The sequence below is a fragment of the Panthera tigris genome, chromosome A1 (assembly GCF_018350195.1).
Source record: "Panthera tigris isolate Pti1 chromosome A1, P.tigris_Pti1_mat1.1, whole genome shotgun sequence".
Taxonomy (NCBI): domain Eukaryota; kingdom Metazoa; phylum Chordata; class Mammalia; order Carnivora; family Felidae; genus Panthera; species Panthera tigris.
In genome coordinates this window covers 97,109,757-97,134,427 of record NC_056660.1, presented here as the reverse complement: position 1 = coordinate 97,134,427, position 24,671 = coordinate 97,109,757, and the positions used below count along the sequence as shown (strand labels likewise).

Sequence of the window (24,671 nt, the reverse complement as noted above, 5' to 3'; positions counted from 1 at the left end):
AGGACTTATTTATTTTATAACTCCAAGCTTGCACCTTGTGACCACCTTCACATATTGTAACCACCCCTCATTCCAGCCTCTGGCAACCGCCAATCCCCTTATTTATGTATGAGTTTGGTTTTTACAAGTTTTCTTAAACATAAACTGAAGTTGAAATTAAGGTAGTATAAGAGACTCTTAAAAACTGAGAACAAACTGAGGGTTGATGGGGGGTGGGAGATAGGGGGAGGGTAGGTGATGGGTATTGAAGAGGGCATCTTTTGGGATGAGCACTGGGTGTTGTATGGAAACCAATTTGACAATAAATTTCATATATTAAAAAAAAAAAGAAATTAAGGTATCCCATGAAGGATTAAGAAATTAATATAAAATACAAAATAATTAATCCCAGTTATGGAATGATACAAAGATAGCTAATGTATAATACAGTATATTGCTTTGAACACAAAGGGTGGAGGTATGAATATTAAAGTAGGAAAAAAGGCAAAAAAAAAAAAATCTTAAACAGAAAACCTCATGATTTAAGCTGGATGCAATAGTGGATCCGGAGAAAACACAAAAGCACTATAGTCAGTTTAGTAATGGCATCTGAAAAAATTTCTTTATATCCCAATAACTAGCAAATAGTAAGTAAATACTGATCAGAACAAAAATGCTAATATTTCACTTAAAATATTTACAATCTGTTTATAAATAAAGTTCACTTGCAAAAATAAACTAATTGTTCCCAATTATTTATTACAATAACCCGTTTCTCAACCAAACCATTAAATTTTAAACTTTTCAATTGTAAAAAGAAAAATAATTCGATCACAATTAAAGAGATAATGGTCATGAGCTGTTGTCAAGTCACTATTAGGTATGCTAGGAAAATAAGTAACTGTCTTTTATTTTCCTTTATTTTTTAGAGAGACAGAGAGAGAGCAGGCGAGAGGGTCAGGGAGGGAGGGAGGGAGGGAGGGAGGGAGGGAGGGAGGATCTTAAGCAGGCTCCACACTCAACATGGAGCCCCATCTCATGACTGCCCAGTCCCCATCATGACCTGAGCCAAAATCAAGAGTTGAACCGACTGAGCCACCCAGGCGCCCCAAGTAATTATCTTTTAATACTACTCTCTAATGCTGATTTTAGAGCAATATTAATACTATCCTCTGAAGCATTAGTATTGATAAACCAATGGTACAGAATATCCAAGCAACTATTATGTTATTACTAAAGAAATATCACTCAAGGGGCGCCTGGGTGGCTCAGTTGGTTAAGTGACCAACTTTGGCTCACGTCATGATCTCACAGTAGGTGAGTTCAAGCCTCGCATGGAGCTCTGTGCTGACAGCTCAAAGCCTGGAGCCTACCTCAGATTCTGTGTCTCCCTCTCTCTACCCCTCCCCTGCTCACGCTCTTTATCTGTCAATAATAAATAAAAACGTTAAAAAAAAATTTAAAAAAAATCACTCAATTGTTAAATGTTTTTATTGAAGTTAGTAGTCTGATACCTCAAGTAGCTAGTTTACCTGTTAACAATATTTTTAGAGGGCTCTTATATACCAAGTACTTTCAGATACACTGCTATACCTTATCATTAAAAAACTACCTTGTGAAATAGGTTATTACCTTAATTTCTAAGTGAGTTAACCATTCTTCATCTGTTAAGTACTTTTTTTCATGATAACAAAACTTACAGTCAAATACGTGAACATTTATTGAAAACCTAATATATGATGGGCCCCTAAAGATAAAAACATACTAAATAAAATAGTCTCAGCTCTATCTAACAAAAAATTTAAACCATGTAAACAAATAATTATAATAGACTGTAGGGCAATAAGAGAGTAACCATATAGTGTATCATTCAAATAGGAACTTTTGTTAGAGTAGAAGGTGACACTATTATCATATGAGAACAACAGGCATTAACTGGGACATAAGTCTCACTATAGTAACAATCGAGTTATACACCAAGTGCTGTACTAAATGAAATGTCAAATTTGAACCCAGGTCTGATCTCTCTCCACTGTATGTATAATATATACACATAGATTACCAGCTAGTAAGCATCAATCCTCTAACCTTATAAGAAAAAAACATTTTAAAACAATGATTTTAAAAAAGTATCTCAAAGATAATCTCCTTTATCTCCTAATTTCCAAAGTTTTCTAATAAACATTTTTTCTCAGCCATTTCAACCACTATATTAAAATTTAAACTATCTTATCTCTAAACTGATGATTTTTTAGTTCTGTTTCAAAAATAACTTCTTTCTTATATTCTAGAAACGTCTATCTTTTGGATATTGCTACATGTTATGCAAGCATGTCAAATTCCACATGTCCAAACAAAATGTATGTTCCACTATCTGTAACTCCTGCATATCGCTGTTCTTCTGGGCACAGATATTCTCAAAATAATCTAAAATCCAACTGCCAAGTAATATCAATTCTACCGCCCGTGCATTTCAGATCTATGTATTCCTTGCATTAGTCATTCAACATTAATTAAGCACCAATTACATTAAAGACAGTGAAATAAATTCTTATTTCTCAGACTACTGTGAATCCATACTTTGCAAAGGTAACTATAAATATATTTATCCCCCTCGTCCTCCAGACTCTGACCCTTCTAACTTACTGCTACCAGATAAATCTGGTAAAACCATAAATCAGCTTGTCTTGAGGCACTTCAAAAACCTGTAACAGTTTTTTGGACAGTCAAAAAGAATTAAATTCAAATACCTTCACATGACTTTAAAGACCTTCCACAATATGTTGCAATCTCATCTCCTTATCACCAGACTCACTCCAGCTTCAAAGTCCTATTAACAGAATGTATCTAATGCTTTCTTTTTCTGGGCCTTTGCCCACGGCAATGGACTGATAAAAACTGCTTTTGGATTTTTTTTTTTTTTTTTAATGCAGAAGTAGTTAAGTGATACATACACACATGACCTCTTCTTAGAATTCCCTTTTTGTCTCTTCTCATCTATCCCACTCTCAAAGCTAAAAATCTACCTCCTGACCAGTCAAAAAGCTCCTCTTCAATCAAACTTTGATTCTCCAGACAGAATTAATGTCTCCTTCCCAAATCAACAGGTATTCCTACCATAGGTAGACACTATTACAGTATTTGTGTTTATTTCAGTATAAGCTCTAAAAGAACATAATGTTTTACTTACTTTTTACTCCACACAATCTCACACAGAGCAGAACTGAAATACATGAAAGTAATAAAGGAAACAACCCAAACAAGTGATACTGTTATTTCATTTCAGTTAATCCTGCTTGTGTTCTTACCTGCAGGATCCCAAGTTATGTTGTGTGCTATTGATTCCAGAAAAAATTGGCCACTTTTCTGCCATTGACTATATAATTCCTAAAATTAAAAAAGAAGTCATTTAGCCAACTATTATGGGCAGCGTTTTTCTGTCAAATATATACATTCATTTATTATTATCACTTATTATTCATAGTAACACATGAAGTCATTTTCTTTGAGGTACAATCGACCATGCAGTCATTTTGAAGGAGAAGAAAATGTTCAATTCAGTCAAGAATAAGAAATATGTAATGGAAGAGAAGAGTGAGAGAATGAATACCCATTCATGGAGGTCCAAAAAAGTTTGTCTTCAGCATAAACAACCAGTAACTATATGCCACATTGGAGAACATTCTCTTTAACCTCAGACTTTTAAAATTACAATGTTTACCATATTATTATAATAGTTACAAAGGTTTAACTTTAAATTTGTCTGTGTCTGTGCTGAGGCTTCCTTCTCTTTTAATGTTTCATCCTCACCTGAGATCATAAGGTATGTGTGAAAATTCAGAGTAAGAAATGAAACACTTCCATTATATTACATAATTTATGACATTATCATTTCTGAAAGCAATACTTTTCAAACTTTTTTACCTGTAGGCCACTAAGAAATGTATGTTGCAATAGGGCCCAAAACACAAACAGACATAAATGCAATCTAAGTTTACCCCCTTACTACATGTGATGCACAGTAACATCTTCTATTTTACCTCATTTTCTTTTAAATTCAGGCTATGGCCTACTAAGTTGATTTCACTAACCTCAAAAAGATTGAGACCCATAAATAATCTTTTAATGTAGTGGTTTTCATACTTTAGTACAATAACCTGAGATGTTTACTTAAAATTCAGATTTCTGAGATGCACATCCAAAGGTTTGGGCTCAAAAAATCCAAAATGAGGAATCTGTACTTTAAATCAATGCCCCAGGTGATTCTGATACAGGTGGTCTGCAGAATATGCTTTTATGAAACACTGCCTTGCAGGAATGGCTTTTGATCATAGTGCATGTCAGAACCCTCTCTAGAACCAGACACAGAAGTGCCTAGGCACAACCCCACACCTACAGATTTAGAAATCCCGAGGGCAGGATGGATACATGGACCAGCTAGTGATTCTGAAGTTGTCTTCCCATGAAGAACCACCACCTTAAAAGAATATTCCAGAATGCACAAAGAAAAGGAAATAGTATCTTTTTTATGAGGATCTACAGATTCTCTTAGACTATACCCAGGAATTACAGATTCTGTGTACCTTCCAAAGTCCATTTTTCTATTTGATCCAGTTTTTCCCTTACACATCAAGGTTTTTTGTTTGTTTGTTTTTGTTGTTGTTGTTGTTTTTTACCCTTTCTGCAGTCAGGGTTGCCTACCAATAAACCAACTTCTTCTTACTGACTTTTTTTTTTTTTTAACTTTTTTTTTTTAACGTTTATTTAAGTTTGAGACAGAGAGAGACACAGCATGAATGGGGGAGGGGCAGAGAGAGAGGGAGACACAGAATCGGAAGCAAGCTCCAGGCTCTGAGCCATCAGCCCAGAGCCCGACGCGAGGCTCGAACTCGCGGACAGCGAGATGGTGACCTGAGCTGAAGTCGGACGCTTAACCGACTGAGCCACCCAGACGCCCCTCTTACTGACTTTTTAACAACATATTAAACAATTATAACCAGTACATGAGAAAATGGGCAAAAACTAAAATTCCTGATTCTACCCTTACTGATAAAGGTATTTTAACATAACTGATTTTTTTAAAAGTTTTAAAGTGAGTATCAGTTAACCTAAAGAAAATATTTTTCATTAACACAAGGTAGGGAAAAGAAAGTCCACACGTAGGAATCAATACAGCTAGTTTTACTTAGTTCTGTGGCTCAGCAGCTGTTTCACTAGTTAACTAACTTATTTTCTTTGGGCCTCTGTTATCTTACTTATAAAAAAGAAGTAACAGCTGTCATACTAAGTCAGAAGGAATTTGCAAGATACTAAGGAGCTAAGTGAAAATGAAATGAAAAATACTCAAAGATATATAAAGGTATGTCTATTATTAAAACACCTTAATTCTCTACATTTAACATACTTCTGCACAGTTTCTGACATCACGTCATCATTACAATATTCCCACAAAGAATGAATCGCTATTAGCCAATTTCAGAATTGATCAAAGAGCCTCGTAAGACTGACTTGCTTAGGATCAAATGGCTAGAAAGCAGCAGAGAAAGCAAGTAAGCAGTGCTCTTAAGACCATACTTTGGTGATCCTCTTTCATAGGACTTAAATCACCAGTTTAATCTTCAGTGGAAATGGGTAAAATAACCTGGTCTATTGTATCTAGGGCATTCAAGCACCCAAGAAATTTACTACATAACTTTTGTACTTATGAAATATTGTTTTAACCAGCTTTCAGAACTATTTCTGAATACAGTTTCTCTATAAAGAAAAACATTTACTGACCTGTTAACAGTTATATTACACGAACATAGTAAGTGCAAAAAAATAAGCCCTGGAGATATGTTAAGACTCTGCAATTAAAACATGTAACTTTAAGAACAAAATACACAAGAAACAGCAGAGAAACTATATAAAAGTAGATAATAAAAACCAAAAACAAAATAGTCACCCCACCTACATAATGGTGTTTGCCACTAGCAATAAATGAAGTGCCAAACTTAAAGCTGTTGACTCTTGAAATATTTATTATAAAAGAAAAACATCAGAAGAAAAAAAGTATTTTCAGGCAATTCATCAACACAATTTACTTTAATTCGACTTCAATCCAAGATTTAAAACATATTTTAAATATGGAAGTGGCATTTAACACGTATCTACAATTATGGTATAATTTATACTGATTTATTTGATGATCACTCTGCTTCTACACCCTTAAAAAACACTGTCTTTGAATACTCAAGACATTTCAATGCCTAAAAGAAAAATGATAAATTACTGACCAAATTTTTCTTTTGCTTCGGTAGGTTAACTGGTTCAAACACAGAGATAACATTTCCATAGGATGCTGCAATCTTTTAAAAAGAAAAATAAAGAAAACTTATGGATATGTTAACTTACTTATGAATCAAAAGAGCAAAAGAAATTAATAATATAACTTAAAATAAGCCCCCAACCAACACAATTTCATTCATCAATACTTGAAATGTCAGTTTTAAGAGACCACCATACCCAAATCAGAATTCTAGTACTGTCACTTACCAACTAGGTAACTAGCAAGTTAATCTCTTTGCATCTTAGTATCTCTATCTATTTATCTATATTTATAATATGCATAATACTATCTTCCTAATGGAATTAGTTGGAGGATTAAAACAACGGCTATAAAATATCTAGCATATAATTATCTTATAAGATGCATGGTAAATATTAATTCCTTTCCTCATAGAAAAAAAATGTACTTATGTATTCCTCGTCAAGTGGAAATCAGACTTAAAACTCAATTTCTAGGTTATCTCTTTAAAGTTCAAAATTCTGTCACTGTATGTGTATGTAGCCTTTTAAAAACTTAGATCTATTCCTTTGTGAACTCTCTAAGAAATGCATTTTTTCAATACTCTATTTTATTTGGTATCTTTATAATTTACTCTTTTAGTCAATGGCTCTATTTTATAAGGTGGCTACTGTTATAGCTTGAGTGAGCCACAAATGAAGAACACTGAAGTATCAGAAATGAGATTGATAGATACAAAGAATGAATGAGGGACAAAAATAAGAACATATAATCAATCTAGAGAAGAGGGGAGTAAGTAATGAGGATGTAATATCCAATGGAAAAAGACTTTCAATGGCTCTTTTTAAGTGTTCTGCAAGGTTCATAGGATACAGAAATCATCTGCAATCAGTCGGTCTGCAAGGAAGTATTTAGTTTGAGCTTTTAAGCATGGGTAGGGTTTCAAAGAGAAAGGAATATTCAGTGTAGGAGCAGGGTATAACACAAATATGAACACAAGTATAAACATTAGAAGAGACAATGTACGCTTGGAGATGACTACTAGCCCAGATGGAACAGAGTGTCCCTTATAACAGAATAAAGGACACACATCCAAAAAGGTACATCCAATCCAGGTTGTACAGGGCCTCGGGCCAAAGTGAATGATTTGAACTTTCCCAAGGTACTGGGAAGCTAAGAATGTTCTAAGCAAATGAGTCAGATAAATGCAGATGAATATTCTCATGAAAATTAATCTGCTAGTACTACAGAGGAAAACAAAACAGTAATGCTAAAATACTAGATGTCTACAGTATTAAGCAGCATTTCCTTCTTAAAGGCAAACAGAAATCTCCAAGTTTCATAACCTGCAAATTTTCTTCCTGATATCATAAGGAGTCTTTTAATTGTACTAAGATCTGTGACACAAAGGAAATTTGCCCTTTATGAAAATGACTATAAAACCAAATAACCAGTTTAACCTGGACTGTCATGTAATATAGGATCTCATGAAAATATAAATCATATGTGAAGTTATTAAAATGAGATTTCCAACATTAACCAGGTCTGTTTGAGTCCAGATGGTTTAATCAAGTTTTTACACAGTAATGAAGATTATAGAACTACAAAGCTGGAGATCAAACAAACATGAAGGGGGGGAAAGTCTCAAGGATTTTCAACATTCCATAATAAAGATCATTTTCGTAATGTAGTAAGAATGAAAGTTGTGAACAAAAGAAAGATAGGTGAGAAACACTTGTAACTACAAAGGTAAGGGATCTAGGAATAACAAAGAAGACCAAAGAAACAGGTAAAGATTTCAAGAGCCAAAACTTATTCTACCATAAGTATCTCTAAACTATGTCCTAAGAGGTAACTTTTCAGACAGGCAGGTTCATCAGAAATGCTTAGATTAAAAAACAAAAAAAAAGATTGGGTCCATTTGATTCCTCACGCAAAATGTTCTGGTGGAATCATAGAGGCAAATAACCTTTTAAATATCTAGCAAAAAAATTAAATAAATTTGCACAGTTTAGCCTAGTCTAGTTACAAGTATACCTAGGCCTGGCCACCTATGCCTACATGGTGCTATATTAAGCTATACACTACTGCCTACTAGCTAGGACTCTACCAATTCTGCTACTATGTAGAACCATATTTCACCTGATACAGAATCATAACCTGTTTCTTTTGTTGTTGTTCTTCTTCTTCTTTCGAGGTCACTTTTTACTTTTCACATGCAAATAGAAGTCCAAACAAAATTTTTCATTTTTCTTACAGACTTGAAATAAATTGATGAAAAACTACGGACTTTAGAAGAGTTGATCTCCATTTTAGTATAAAGTTTATCCAGAAGTTACAAGGAGATACCTGCACAATGAAGAATGACTCTAACATATGATTTCTCCTCAGTAGTTTATGTGTAAACAGACTGAAGGTTTATTGTCATTCCTTTACCTTAATCCAATCAATTTTTAAATAAGTAACCTTTAGAACTGTTCTATGGGTAATGTTCACAGAAAAGATTATGCTATAACTTGAAATTATGTAAGAACAGAATTCTTGACAATCTCCAAGACACATCAGAGAGAAACAAGAATTTTGTTCTCTATTATGCATCTTAGAGAGTCAAAGAAAATTGTAGCTACATTGTCCCTGAAACAAAGCAAGCTTCACATTCAACAGGAAATACATACTTTGGAGATTATCTTGACAAAAACCAAATTCAAAACAAATCTCACATTATAAGATTACAAACCTTGCCTTGTTGCATTGAGCAGTCTACACATCCTACTTGAATATTTCCATGTTTAGCTCCTGGGATTATTTGTAACCTTTCAAAATCACTTCCCAGTATAACAATGTCACATCCAGATGCATAAGCCTAAAAAAAAAAAAAAGAAAGAAAGAGAGAAAGAAAGAAAGAAAATAAAAGGAATAAACTTGTGAAGAAAGTATATACATGTACAATACTGGCATTAATATTATGTTTTAACAGAGTGATTTTAAACATCCTTTTTTTTTTTTAATCTGTATAATTCAAGAATATTTCCTTTACCTCTGATATTCAGTCCCATCAGCAAATTCAGCCAGTCCTGTCTGCAAAATGTTCACTTCCTTCATCACTAATGAATGGTACTGCTCTGGTCTAAACTATCATCATCTACCTCTTGCACTACTATTTTTTTTTTAAGTTTATTTGAGAGTGGGCACACTCATGCATGAGTGAGAGAGGGAGACAGAGAATCTCTCATGAGACAGAGAAGGAGACAGAGAATCTCAAATAGGATCTGTGCTGTCAGCACAGAACCCCACCCAGGGTTCGAACCCATGAACCGTGAGATCATGACCTGAGCAGAAATCAAGAGTCAGATGCTCAAATGACTGAGCCACTCAGGAACCCCCCTCCTATACTACTATTAATAGTCAGACTGTTTCCATTCTTGCTTCCCTCTAATTCCTTTCCACACACAGTCATCTTTTTTTTTTTTTTTTTTTTTTTTTTTTTTTTAAGTAGGCTCTAGACCCAACGTGGGGCTCAAACTCATGACTCCAAGATCAACAGTTGCATGTTCTATCAAGTGAGCGAGCTGAGCTCCCTGAAGAGTCAGCTCTTAAAAATGTTTATTAAAGCAAGTAATTTGCCCTGCTTAAAAACCCCTTCAATAGTTTATCCATTGGACATGGAATAAATCAACTCCTTACCATGGTTCAATGCCCTAAATTATTATCCCAACTCTCCAAACCCATCTCAAGCTACTGTCTCGTTCCCTCTTTTGGCTCCCGTCCCTACACTGCCCTTCCTTCTGTTCCAGGGGCATACCAATCTTTTTCCACCTCAGTGTGTTTTATCCACCTCTCTCCTGCCCGATCTTTGTCTAGCTAGTTTTTCAATATTCGGGTCTCAGTTCCCTCTGTCTCTCTCTGTCTCTGATTACTTTCCATCCCACCACTATTTATTCTTCTTCATAGCACCTATCATAATTTTTAAGTATCTTGCTTATTATCCACTTCAATTGCTGCAAGTTAGGTTTCAAGACAAAAAGAGAGCATCCAAGCATATCTTATTCTCTGCTCTATCCTCCAATTCTAACTAACAGGATTTCTTTATAAACACCTATGGAATAAATGAAGTATCTAACTTCAAAAAACAGCCACCACAGCCAAACAAATAAAAAGGTATCGTTCAAGGCTTGCTGGCAAGCGTTTTATACCTCTTTTTGGTTTTTACAATTAGCACAACTCTTCCAACCAGAACTGATTTTGCATCCTTTCTTTAACTTCTTAGATCACAGGAGTTTCTCCTGTTACAAAGTATGTGGCTGTCTTCCTAGAATTTACCTATATAAGCCAGCATGAAGTATGACACTAACAATAAAACATTTATCACAAACTGTTTCCCATCCAAAAATAAGTTCACAGTATTAGCAATTATTTACTTTCTCATCACTTTTGCACCTGCACATTTACCTTACTTAATGTAAAAAATACTATACTTAATATATACTTCATGACCTTAATTCCTATCAAAGCCACAATGTTTCTGTACCTGCCAGCAAAAGGTATTTGAAAAGAAATTTGAGAGAACATACAAATAAATCTGCTCACATTACAGATAAGAAAATGAGGCCTTAATAGGCTGACATAACTTCTAAGTGGCAGAATGGGCTTCAGAATCCTGATCGCTTTTGATTCTTCACCTAGTGCTATTTCCCTGGCACCATTAGGACTTCCATAGTTATTGTGCTTGCCCGAATTTTCCTAGGAGAAATTAGTGACAATCAAGTATGGTTCTACTAGTGTCACATAGGGGAAAATCTTGGCTCAGTGAACAAACAAAAAAAATCTCATGATGGTCTGTAAAACGATATAAATATCCACTATCGGAACACAAGACTTGTCACAAGACTATTAGCAAGAATAAAAATTTTCACTTGTAACACACTAAATATCTTAATATTTTAGAAACTGATTTTCCCCTCATTATTAAATTTTGATAAAGTACTGATTGTCACCGTATCCCAAAACATTGTGTCAAATTCTGAACGTTTACAATTTAGATTTCCTTACTTGTTAACAAAAATTTTTTAGTTTCCATTAACTGGAATGAACATGTATGTTTTTTTTTCTTTCTTTCTTTCTGTCTTTCTTTCTTTCTTTCTTTCTTTCAATATATGAAATTTATTGTCAAATTGGTTTCCATACAACACCCAGTGCTCATCCCAACAGGTGCCCTCCTCAATGCCCATCACCCACTTTCCCCTCCCTCCCACCCCCCATCAACCCTCAGTTTATTCTCAGTTTTTAAGAGTCTCCTATGCTTTGGCTCCCTCCCTTTATTTTTTTCCCCTTTCCCTCCCCCATGGGTTTCTGTTAAGTTTCTCAGGATCCACATTAAGAGTGAAAATATATGGTATCTGTCTTTCTCTGTATGACTTATTTCACTTAGCGTAACACTCTCCAGTTCCATCCATGTTGCTACAAAGGGCTATATTTCATTCTTTCTCATTGCCACGTAGTACTCCATTGTGTATATAAACCACAATTTCTGTAACCATTCATCAGTTGATGGACATTTTTTTGTAATTTTTTTTTTAATGTTTATTTATTTTTGATGGAGAGAGAGACAGAGTGTGAGTGGGTAGCGTCAGAGAGAGAGACACACAGAATCCGAAGCAGGCTTCAGGCTCTGAGCTGTCAGCACAGAGCCCGATGCGGGGCTCAAACTCACAAACCGCGAGATCATGACCTGAGTCGAAGTTGGATGCTCAACCGACTGAGCCACCCAGGCGCCCCCATCAGTTGATGGACATTTATGCTCTTTCCATAATTTGGCTATTGTTGAAAGTGCTGCTGTCAACATTGGGGTACAAGTGCCCCTGTGCATCAGCACTCCTGTACCCCTTGGGTAAATCCCTAGCAGTGCTATTGCTGGGTCATAGGGAAGATCTATTTTTAATTTTTTGAGGAACCTCCACACTGTTTTCCAGAGGGGCTGCACCAGTCTGCATTCCCACTGACAGTGCAACAGGGTTCCCGTTTCTCCACATGCTCGCTAGCATCTATATAGTCTCCTGATTTGTTCATTTTAGCCGCTCTGACTGGCGTGAGGTGATATCTGTGTGGTTTTGATTTGTATTTCCCTGATGAGGAGTGACGTGGAGCATGTTTTCATGTGCCTGTTGGCCATCTGGATGTCTTCTTTGGAGAAGTGTCTATTCATATCTTCTGCTCATTTCTTCACTGGATTATTTGTTTTTCGGGTGTGGAGTTTGGTAAGTTCTTTATAGATTTTGGATACTAGCCCTTTGTCCAATATATCATTTGCAAATATTTGTTCCCATTCTGTTGGTTGCCTTTTAGTTTTGTTGATTGTTTCCTTTGCAGTGCAGAAGCTTTTTATCTTCATGAGGTCCCAATAGTTCATTTTTGCTTTTAATTCCCTTGCCTTTGGAGATGTGTCAAGTAAGAAATTGCTGCAGCTGAGGTCAGAGGTTTTTTTCCTGCTTTCTCCTCTAGGGTTTTGATGGTTTCCTGTCTCACATTCAGATCCTTTATCCATTTTGAGTTGGTTACAAAATTACTGTTTAATGTAAGTATTAAACATCTGCAGAGTTGAGAACCGCATAGTTATCCCAGAAATAAACACTTAGAACTCTAGATAGGAAAATGCCAATTTATAATACAATTAACCCTTGATCATTCAAAGATTAACCCAGTTCTGAATTACCCTTGTCCTTTTGCTGCTCCTGTATTACACTAGTATTGCCTGTCATTTGACTTTCCTTTAGTGACAGTAGAACATACAAAAGCTTTCTCTCTCTAGTTTTGGTAAACTTCAAATCAATTGAAAATGACTGATCTTATCTGGAATCTCTTTCAGTCCCCGCTTTCTTCTCTTAGAGTTATAACTAATGCATAGCAATAAACTACTATATGAGAAAAAAAAGATTATAATCATCTGCAGTCTTCACTAGTCGACTACTATGCTTGGTGCTTATAATTAAGATTTTCTGGTATTCTTGACTACAGAACTTATTTTTCAGTTTATCTGCATAACTAAATATAGAATGCATTAAAGACTCAAACCATATTTGCATTATGTTCCGTTTCTCAATCATTTTCAAGAATCTGTAAACGTCTCTCCTTAAAAAGTCTGCTGTGCATAGGAGACTAGTTAAATAAATATTGCACATACCCACAATGGAGTATAATACAGCTGTAAAAATAATAAGGAAGCAATCTATGAACTGAAATGCAGTGATTTCTTGGGGACATTTTTAAGTGAAAAAAAGCAAAGTACAAAAGGATGTGTTATTCGGGCAAGGAACAAGGAAAATAAGAAAACACACATGGATCTGCTTATTACATTAAGAAACACAGGATGGATAAAACTAGACAGTAATAAAGCTGATTACCAACAAAGGTGGGGAGGATGAAGTGGAAGAGATACAGGAAAAAATGACTTTTGAAAACATGTTAACATAATACATATTCAAAACTTAAATCAATCAGAGTAGGGGGCAGGTAGTGAAACAAAGGAATTGACTGCATTTCAAATAAAGAAGGCACAAAGGACCTAAGTAACTTATGAACACAGAGTATGACTGTGTAATATCAGTCTTGGACAGTGAAAAGGAAAACACTAGTCCACCTCCTGTGTTTCTCCTTTACTCACACACAACTACCACATTCTCAACACTTTTGACAACAGATGTGGGGTCTTTTAACCACAAGAAACAATTCTGTGACACAAACTGGGTCTCTGACAATTTAACTCAATTCTGACACTACGTACCTGGGGATAGTGTCTGATCCCATAGGTTAAGGGCTCAGTTTTAACTGAGACTGTCCTATACTTCACAAGCTAATCTCAAGTGGTGGGTCCCCAGGTTACCCATAACTTCTGTCCAATTTGGCTACATATCAGAAGTTCCCATGACCTCCTTCCCCTTGGATCTGATATGTGCTAAAACAAAACTTAGGGAAATACTTACTTACATTTACCAATTTATTAAAAGATATGATAAGGGATACAGAAGAACAACTTAGATAAAGAAATGTATACAGCAGGATCTGGGAGGAGGTTCCAAGTACAGGAGCTTCTGTCCCCATGGAACTAGGGGAGCATCACCCTCCTGGTACATGGATATGTTCACCAACCTGGAAGCTCCCCGAGTGCCATACTGTTGGGATTTCACAGAAGCTTCCTTGCACAGGCATGTCAATTATTAACTCCATTTCTAATCCCTCTCTAGTCTCTGGAGAATGGAAGGTGGGGCTGAAAATTACAAGCTTCTAAATCTGGCTTAATCTTTCTGCTGACCATCCCAGAAGCCATCCAGGACCCTACCTAGAGTTGCCTCATTACAACAAAAGATGCTCCTGGTTCCCTTATAACTTAGGAATTTATAAGGGTTTCAAGCGCTGTGGTAGGTCCCAGGGTAAAGAACCAAGTAAGTATTATGGGGCGCCTGCCTGGCTCAGTCAGTAGAGCATGTGACTCTTGATCTCAGAATTTTAAGTTTGAACCCACATTGGGTAAAGAGACTACTTTAAAAAAAATTGGGCATGTGGGTGGCTCAGTTCCTGAAGCATCCAACTCTTGATTTCAGCTCAGGTCATGATCTTGTGGTTCATGAGATCATGCCCTGTGTCAGGCTCTGTGCTGACATGGAGGAGCCTGCTTGGGATTCTCTCTCTCCCCTCTCTCTGCCCCCTCCCCCTCACTCCCCAACCCCATGCAGCACGCAGCACCTGGACACACAATCTCTCTCAAAATTAAATAAACATTAAAAAAATATTAAAAAACTGTTAAATTTAAAAAAAACAAATATTAGAACAAGTGATGCTCATAATGTTCTTATCACTTAGGAATTTAGAAGAGTTTCAGGAGCTCTGTGCCAGAAACAAGGGAAACAGACCAATATATGTTATCTTCTATTATCTCACAGGCAGGGTGGGGAGAAGTATGAACAAATCTTGAATGCTTTTTGTAGGATGTTTTGTAACTGTAGTGGTATGGACAATGCAATTCTGAAACTATTTTAAATGTATTACAGAACTGAGCAAATTAGCCGAGGATCTCATGGTATAAGGAAGAACAAAGATATAAAATAAAGATGCAACAGAGTCGAGTAAGGTTGTACCGGAATTGGAAATATTGGTATAAAAATTATGCTTTCCAAAATATACATATTTCCCTGCACATATGTAAATATATTTGTACATGTGTATGTATGTGCATGCCATATGCATATACATGTGTATCATGTGCTGGTACTGTCAACTGAAAAGGACAAGAAGCATAAACATCCCAGTAGCAATGAGATCACCTAGCACCTTGATCTTGGTCTCTAATAGCATTCTCTACTAAAAGAAACCAGGGCTCCCTGAAGAAAGAGCTAATTACATCACTGGGGCAGGGTAGCTACAATAAGGGCAAAGAATACCCTCTTACACCAGAAAGAAGGTGCTTTAAAAAAAAAAAAAAGGACCAGGCAAGAATCATCATCCGTGGATATTCAACCTAGGAGAAAATAGGGACACTCAACTTAGGATATTTGCACGGTCTTAAAACTCTCTCACACACTGCTTATTAGGTACAAGAGGAAGGAAAAAAAAAAAAAGAAATTTGTTGTACGGGGGAGAAACTGGGCAACACCTTCAAGAGTCATCAAAATTAACATCACTAATGACAGATATCACGCACACCTAGAGAAGAACACAACATCATCTATGCAGAATTTTGGCCAAGAATGCATAATCTCACTATAACCGAGAAGAAACATCAGAAAATGCAAAATGAGTAAAGGTTTGTTTTTTAAAAGTGGGAAGAACGTACTCTACTCTTCAAATGTCAAAGTCAAAATGAATTTAAAAAAAAAGAAATGATGCTAAAGAGACATGGTAATTAAATGTAATCCCATGGTCCGAATCTTGTACTAGAAAGGATAAATGCTGTATAGAATGCTGTCATATCAACTAACAGAACTGGAATACAGCTAATACGTTAGCTAAAAGTTTATCAATATATATTTATGAAATAGATTACTGTTATTATATAACAGAATACTCGTCTTACCATGAAATCAAACTAAAGTATTTGATTGTAAAAAATTATGACATATGTAACTTATTTCAAAGGGTTCAGGACAAAAAATTATGTAGGCATACACATATCCAAGGAGCACAAATGATAAAGAAAATGGGAATCAATTACTACCCATAGTCAAATCTAAGTAAAGAGAGTATGGGTGCTCCTTGTATTATTTTTATTTCATTAACTTTTTCTAGGTATGAAGTTATTTCTAAACAGTTACTTTCCATGTAGTGATGAAAACATCTAAAACTTAATTATTTTCAAAAATTTGAAACAAAAAATGCTGTGACTTTTTTGTGCTTTCTTTTATTTTTCACTTTCTATAGTGTTTTGGGCCTATTTTTTTCTCTTTGGCACTATACTGCAAGGCCAATTCAAGTGGTTTTCACTGTCAACAGATTTAATCCCTACAACAAATACTGTGAAGTACTCACTATAATCACCCCATTTTACTCATAAGCAAATTCAAGCTTAGACAGACTGAGTAATTGCCTTGAGTGTTAGAGCCAGTAGGAGGCACAACTGAGACTGAAACCAAGTTACAACTACTGGGAAAGGACATGCTCTTACCTGCTGTGTTAGGCTGCCACACGATGTCTTATAAACAAACAATGGCAATGAATTTAATAATTTTTCTCTAATTTCTTCCCATAATTAAAAATGTCTTATTTGGATTGTGAAGCAACCAGCACTCCCATAACTGTTGATAGGAATATAAATTAAAATGGTACAACTCAAGATGCTTTCATGGCTCAGTCAGTGGGTCGAGTGTCCAATTCTTGATTTCGGCTGAGGTCATGATCTCACGGGTCGAGACTGACCTCCTGTGCCATCAGTGCAGACCCTGCTTGGGATTTTCTCTCTCCCTCTCTCTTGCCCTTCCCTGGTGCTCAAAATAAATAAATAAACATTTTTTAAAAATAAAAAAAAAAATGGTACAACTACTTTGGAAAACTAAACACATGCCTAATCAATAATCCAGCAATTCTACTCTTAAGTTTATACGCAATAGAAAGTGTCCATATTACACTAAAATACATGAATAAGAACATTCAAAACTATTCATAAACACTCTGAGGTAGAACCAACTCAAGCATCCATCAACAACAGAACATATAAATAAACTGTAGTATAATCATATAATGGAATACTAGAAAGCAATTGTTCTCAAACTCCCTGGTCTCCAGAATTCTTTGACCTCTTAAGAAAATACTGAGGGGCACCTGGGTGGCTCAGCTGGTTAAGCGCCCAACTTCGGCTCAGGTCAGGTCATGGTGTCGTCGTTCATGAGTTCAAGCCCCGTGTCCAGCTCTGTGCTGACAGCTCAGAGCCTGGAGCCTGCTTTGGTTTCTGTCTCCCCCTTCTCTCTGCCCCTCCCCGCTCAAGCTCTGTCTCTCTCAAAAATAAACATTAAAAAAAAAAAAAAAAAGAAAATATTGACGTTAACCATCCTCCCTTTTCTCTCCTCAAGGGCTTTAGTTTGTACATTATCACTATCAATAGTTTCTCTTTTAGAAATTGAAACTGAGAAAACATTATACACCAATTGAATCAGTTATGAAAACCTTCCAACAACTAAAAGCCCAGGATCAGATGGCTTCACTAGTGAATTCTACCAAACACTTGACAAACAATTAATGCCAATCCTTCTCAAGCTCTTCCAAAAAACTGAAGAGTAAACATTTACAAATTCATTGTGCAAGGCCAGCATTCTGCCGTTAGAACTCTAGACAAGGTGGGGAGCCTGGGTGGCTCAGTCAGTTAAGCATCTCTCTCTTGGTTTGGGCTCAGGTGATGATCTCATGGTTTGTGATATCAAGCCCCACAATGGGCTTTGCACTGACAGCATAATGCCTGCTTGGGATTCTATGTCTCCCTCTCTCACTGTTCCTCCCCAGCTCACAGGCACACACTCACTCTCTGTCTCAAAATAAACAAACAAACATTAAGGGTGGAAAAAAAGTCTAGACTAGGGCACTACAGGAAAATTACATACCAATATGCTTGATTAACACAAATGTAAAAATCCTAAACAAAATACTTGCAAACCAATTTTAACATCACATTAAAAAGATTATATACCATAATCAAGTGGGATTCAAGGACAGTTCAATAAAGGCCATACATGACAAGCCTACAATATAAACACCACATTCAATGGTGACAAGCTGAGGCAAGCTTTTTCCTAATTCTCTAAGATTAGGAAAAAGGCAAGGATGCCTACTCTCACCACTCACATTAAAAACAGTACTAAAAGTCCTTGCCAGAGCAATTAGGTGTGAAAAAAACAATAAAAAGCATCCAAATCAGGAAGAAACACATCAAAATGACTGTTTACACTTAACAAGATATCATATATTGAAATCTCTAAAGGCACTACCAAAAGAAAAAAACAACAACATTAGAAGTAGTAAATGAATTCAGCAAAGCTGTAGGATACAAAATCAATACACAAAAAATCAGTTGTGTTTCTATATATTAACAATGACCTATTTAAAAAGGAAATTAAGAAAACTGACAATAGCATCAAAAAGAGTAAAATACTTAACAATAAATTTTAAAAAGGTGAAAGATACACTGAAAACTATAAAACACTGATTAAAGAAACTGAAGATGACACACACAAAAAAGGAAAAATATTTTGTGTGCTTAGAATGGAAGACTATTGTTAAAATGTCCATAGTACTCAAAGCAATCTACAGATTCAATGCAATCCCTATCAAAATACCAACGGCATTGTTCACAGGAAAAAAAAATCCCAAAATTCATATGAAGCCACAAAATACCCCAAATAGCCAAAGCAATCTTGAGCAAGAACTAAGCCTGAGCCATCACACTTCCTGATTTCAGACTATATTACAAAGCTATAGTAAGCAAAACAGTATGATGCTGGCATAAAGACAGGCACATAGACAAAAGGCCAACTAATTAGCCAACTAATCTTCAACAAAGGCACCAAGAATACATAGTGGAGAAAGGATAGTCTTTTCAAAAAATGGTAATGAGAAACTGCACATGCACATGCAAAAGAATAAAACTGGACCCTTATACACAAAAATCAACTCAAAATGGATCACAGACTTGAATGTAAGACCTGAAACCAAAAAATTCCTAAAGGAAAACATAGAGGAAAAACTCCTTGACATTGGTCTTAGTGATGACTTTTTTGATATGACACCAACAGCACAAGCAGCAAAAGAAATAATAAATAAGGGGGGGGGGGGCTACATCAAACTAAGAAGCTTCTGCACAGCAAAAGAAACCGTTCACAAAATGAAAAAGCAACCTACAGAATGGGAGAAAATTTTGCAAACCATCTCTGATAAGGAGTTAATATCCAAAACATATAAAGAACTCATATAAATCAGTAAGAAAACAGTCTGATTAAAAACTGGGTAGAAAACCTGAATAGACATTTTTCAAAAAAAGACATTGAAGTGGCTAATAGGTACATGAAAAAAAGTTTTTCATCACTAATCATGAGGGAAATATACAGCAAAACCACAATGAGATAGTGCTTCACACCTATTAGAATGGCTATCATCAAAAAGACAAGAGACACCAAGTGTTGGTGAAGATGCAGACCAAAGAAAATTCTTGTGCCCTCTTGTTGGGAATGTAAACTAATATAGATACTATGGAAAACAGTATGAAGTTTCCTAAAAAAGTTAAAAATAGAGGTACCATGTGACTTAGCAAAGTAACTTCTGGGTATATATCCAAAGATGATGAAATGACTATCTCAATGAAATACCTACACTCCCATATTTACTGCAGCATTATTCACAATAGCCAAGATATGGCAACAACCTAAGTGTCCAACATGGATGAATGGTTAAAGAAAATGTGTATATGATATATATACACAATGGAATAGTGTTCAGCCATTAAAATAAAAGAAAATCCTGACATTTGTGACAACCTTGACAGCATAATATTAAGTGAAATAAATCAAACAGAGAAAGACAAATGTGATATACATGTATTCCATACACGGAATCTAAAAACATTATACTAATAAAAACAGAGACTAGAAAGGTGGTTGCCAGGGTCTGAGGGCTGAGGGAGATGGGAGATGCTGGTCAAAGGGTACCAACTTTCAACTGTTAGATAAATAAGTTCCAGGGATCTAATGTACAGCATGGTGACTAGAGTTAACAATATAGTATTATGTCCTTGAAAGTTGCTGTGAGAATAAAGCTTTAATGTTCTCACCGTAACAACAACAAAATGGTCATTATGTAAGGGACATATTAACTAGCCTTACTGTGATAAACATTTCACGATATATACTTGTATCAAATCATCACACTGTATACCTTAAACTTACATGATGATGTATGTCAATTATATCTCAATAAAGCTGGGGAAAAAAAGAGATGTACAGGTAACCCAAACAAGGTATCATCCAAAAATCACTTAGAATAGACATATCTTCTTATGGATAGTTCTAATAGACTATTCAAATGAATTTAAATGAAAATTTAAAAAATAAAATTAATTCAATCTCTAGAGTATATACAACATGGTGAGGTAATAAGCATGGAATTACACCAGGCTCCCTCCCCCACCAAAATCAGGGAAAGCAGCTTTAAAGTGGGCTAAGTACGTACCACTAAATTCTTAAAATAATCAATCAACCTGGTTTAAATAAAAAACAAAGGAGTAATATAATACATAGTATTGCTAAACAAAAATTTATTAGTAGTTTGAAAGATTTGGCTAAAATAAATTATTCTCAAAACCCATTTGAAGGTGCCCTGACTATATTGTATAAGGTTATCAAACAATAAGAACAGCACTGATTTATCAACTAAACTGTAATACAACTTGGTCTTCAAAATTAATATGCATATATTACAACTGATACATGAGCTGCTTCTATCAAGAGATCTGTAATCAGAAAAATCTATTACTATCCAATGATAATTAACAAATGAAAATTCTTTTCGATAATACATAAATAATAGGTTTACTAACTTTGAGACTAAACAAGATGCACAGGAAGAACTGAGTTCATATTTGTGCCATCAAGCATAGAATCATCATTTTTAACTTTAAATTTTGGCAGAGAACCTTCTCAAATATTCTAAATTCGAAAATTATCCGAGACTGTAACAGCCAGTATCTGAATTTGGAAAACAACTTGATTTTTTGTTTTCACTGATTCATTTTAACCAACCATACCAGGTATATATTCCAAGGAATTTCTTCCTGGTATATTTCCTGGTTAAATGACTTGAGTTTGGTATATTGTAATTAACATTTTTCTCATTTTTAACCGTATGTTAAAAATTAGTACTGCTTCAATAATCTTAACGGCATTAATACTATTTAAAATATAATATTTAAAGAGGGCCAGTTTTTAAAAAGAAGTCCAATTTAGTTCCACATGATGGCATATGAGAATCACAAAAATCTTTTTCCAGATATGAATAGTATCAAATTTTCCTCTCCTGTATTCTCTCCACTTACAAAGACCCACAAGCCCCTTCCAAAAACAAACAAAAAACCCCTTTCTATCCTCCCACCTATAAAGATTTCCCTAGAAGAACAAAACAAAAAGCTAAAGAAAGGATGCTTACTATGACAGAAAGTGTTGGCAGGAGAATGCTAATTCAGCCTCCATTTCTCTACCAACACCCAAAGAGCTGCAGTCAATCTTTTGACTTCTAATCTGGGTCCCCTTAGCTGTGAACACTGGGTTGTCTAACACAAAAGAGAGCCTAGAGCTCTAACATGTTTGCTTTCTCTTCTAAAGCAAAGATGTTTAAATTTCAAACTAGAGACAGGAAGTCCTAAATATTAACACAATCTGTCCCTTATAAATTACCTCCCTTTCCATTTAACTTGAAACACAGTTTCAACCCTAACTATAGATAAGCTATGAAAAGAAAAAAACAATCTATTGTATATTAAAGCATATATGTCATCAGTATTCACAGAAATACTAGAAAATCTAGATTCCAATTAACTGTGACTTTTTAACTTATCATTTGTCCTTTATAAACAAAATAGTTTTTATTCTAAAAACAAAAGTTTTCAACAGATCAGGACCAGGTTGCTCACATATTTTCACTCTAAAAGCAGTAGGAAATTAACAAGAAAAAAAAGAGTGAGGGAAGCATTCAGTTAAATAAAGAAAAAATAAAGAATTTTTGCTTAGTGTACAGGAAATTTTTCCCCGTTGTTCACCTGATATTGAGGGTAAAACACGTAACAAATAACTGAGAAAAATTTCAAGAAACTTTTTTAAGTTTATTCATTTATTTTGAGAGAGAAAGCCTGTGCACAAGTCAGGGAGGGGCATTAAGAGAGGGAGGATCCCAAGCAGGCTAAGCACGGTCAGCACAGAGCCCAAAGTAAACCTCACCACAGTGAGATCATGACCGGAGCCCAAATCAAGAGTTGAACCCTTAACGACTGAGCCACCAAAATGTCCCTAAAGGAACTTTAATAGAAATATTTTATTTGGACTCAAATATAAATTATTAAAGCTATTTTAAAATACAGCAAATTTTAATTATATCCCAATGTCTTCTGTATGTCTTATTCATCAATTCAACCAGTATTTATGTGCCAAGCATTAGAATAAGCATGACTTGAATTTTATAATAACTGTCATTTTTGAGGGTTTTACATAAACACTGAACATAGTACACTATGAATAGGTAACACTTTAGCTCTATTTTACAGATGAGAAAAAAAGGAATTTAGAGAGTATAAAAGAACTTGCTCATGGATATACAAAAAGCTGTAAGGAACTAGGCTGGAAATCAAATCCAAGTAATGACTCTACTAATAGGAGTCACCACTACTTTAATCACCGTTCTAGATGGTCATAAGGAAACCATGGGAGACACAAACAAAGCAATACTGGTTAATGATACAATGAAAGTACAAATAAAGTGCTTTGACAGCAAGACAGACGTGGTCACTGCCTTCTAGGAGTTCTCATACTAAGAGGGAAGTCAAAATATTTGATGCCAGTTTAAGTAGTAAAAGTGTATCTAATACTTAGACAAATTGTATTACTAAGGGCATATTTTAAAACCTAGAATTCATGAGAGCAGGCATTCAATTTCATTTCAATTTGAAACCTGTCAGACTTGATTTGGAAAACAGGATTTCATTTCTTGTAATCTTTGAAAACAAGAACAGTTAGTTATCTGCAAACATGCAAAGGGAGGAATTACAAACACAGGATGTCTTCACAAAAGGCATAAAGTACCAGGAGGAATAAAACCATTCTTCAAGGGGGCCTGCAACAGGAAGATCTCATGTCCCTCCCTCTAGCAATACTGAAATTTAGAGATTTTTTTAGCCTATATATACCATCTACCATTAAGGTCTGTTACCTTCCTATCAAGTACAAATCGGAAAATGTTAAAAACAGAATCCAAGGAGTAAACAATAAATAGATTTTGCTTTTTAACGTAAAAAACAACTTGAAGAGACATAAATTTAAGATGTATAGCGTGTCAAGGAAACTGAAGGCACGAAACTTGGTTTATAACACAACTACCAACTTAATGTTGAAGAGTCAGGGATGGATTGGGTACAAAGGAAGATGGCTGTTAATCCTTAAACTACCACACAAATTACAGAGAATTGTGATCTCTTTATACTAAACAGACAAAAATTTATTTTTATCGAATTCACTAGAATCCTTCCTTAGATCTGGGAGAAAGCAGCAGTATGCTTGGTAGGAGATGATTAAAGTCTAGTTTATGGAAACAGATTTTAAAGATTTTTAATTTTTTTTAATTAAAAAAAATTTAAGTTTACTTATTTATTTTGAGAGGGAGAGAGAGAGTGCGTGCCCAAGCAAGCATGAGTAGGGTAGAGACAGAGAGGGGAGAGAGAATTCCAAACAGGCTGCATGCTAACAGCATAGAGCCTGATGCAGGGTTTGAACTCACAAACGTGAGATCATGACCTGGGCTGAGATCAAGAGTTGGATGCTTAACCAACTGAGCCACCCAGGTGCCCCCAACTTTTTTTAATGTTTATTTATATCTGAGAGATCTTATGAGCGTGAACAGAGGAGAGGCAGAGAGAGAGAGAGGGAGACAGAATCTGAAGCAGGCTCCTCGCTGTCAGGGCAGACCCCCACTTGTGGCTCAAATCCTGGAACACTGACATCATGACTTGAGCTGAACTCAGACACCCAACCAACTGAGCCACCCAGGCACCCCGGAAATAGATATTAAAATAAGGTCGCAGAACTGAGCAACAAGCTACATGATGGTATAGAATAACCATATATAGTCTCTGGCACATTACCTCACCTCTTCTTTAAAATAACACGGAGGTGGGGCGCCT

At 35.5% G+C, this 24,671-nt stretch overlaps 1 protein-coding gene across 7 annotated transcripts in view; it reads right to left on the bottom strand.

Annotated features, from left to right (window-relative positions):
- The window catches only part of DMXL1 (Dmx like 1), a 133,872-nt gene that overhangs the window by 106,734 nt on the left and 2,467 nt on the right, over window positions 1-24,671 (bottom strand). For 4 of the 7 annotated variants that reach the window (XM_042982635.1, XM_042982636.1, XM_007086873.3 and 1 more), the window contains exons 2-4: window positions 9,003-9,128; window positions 6,255-6,326; window positions 3,288-3,366 (exon numbers count right to left, since the gene is read on the bottom strand). In XM_042982635.1, the coding sequence (XP_042838569.1) occupies window positions 3,288-3,366; window positions 6,255-6,326; window positions 9,003-9,128 (277 nt within the window). Of the gene's footprint in view, window positions 1-3,287; window positions 3,367-6,254; window positions 6,327-9,002; window positions 9,129-9,302; window positions 9,486-10,852; window positions 11,375-18,033; window positions 18,153-24,671 lie in introns of those variants that run through there. The other 3 variants (XM_042982638.1, XM_042982656.1, XM_042982652.1) reach the window with 3 other exon arrangements.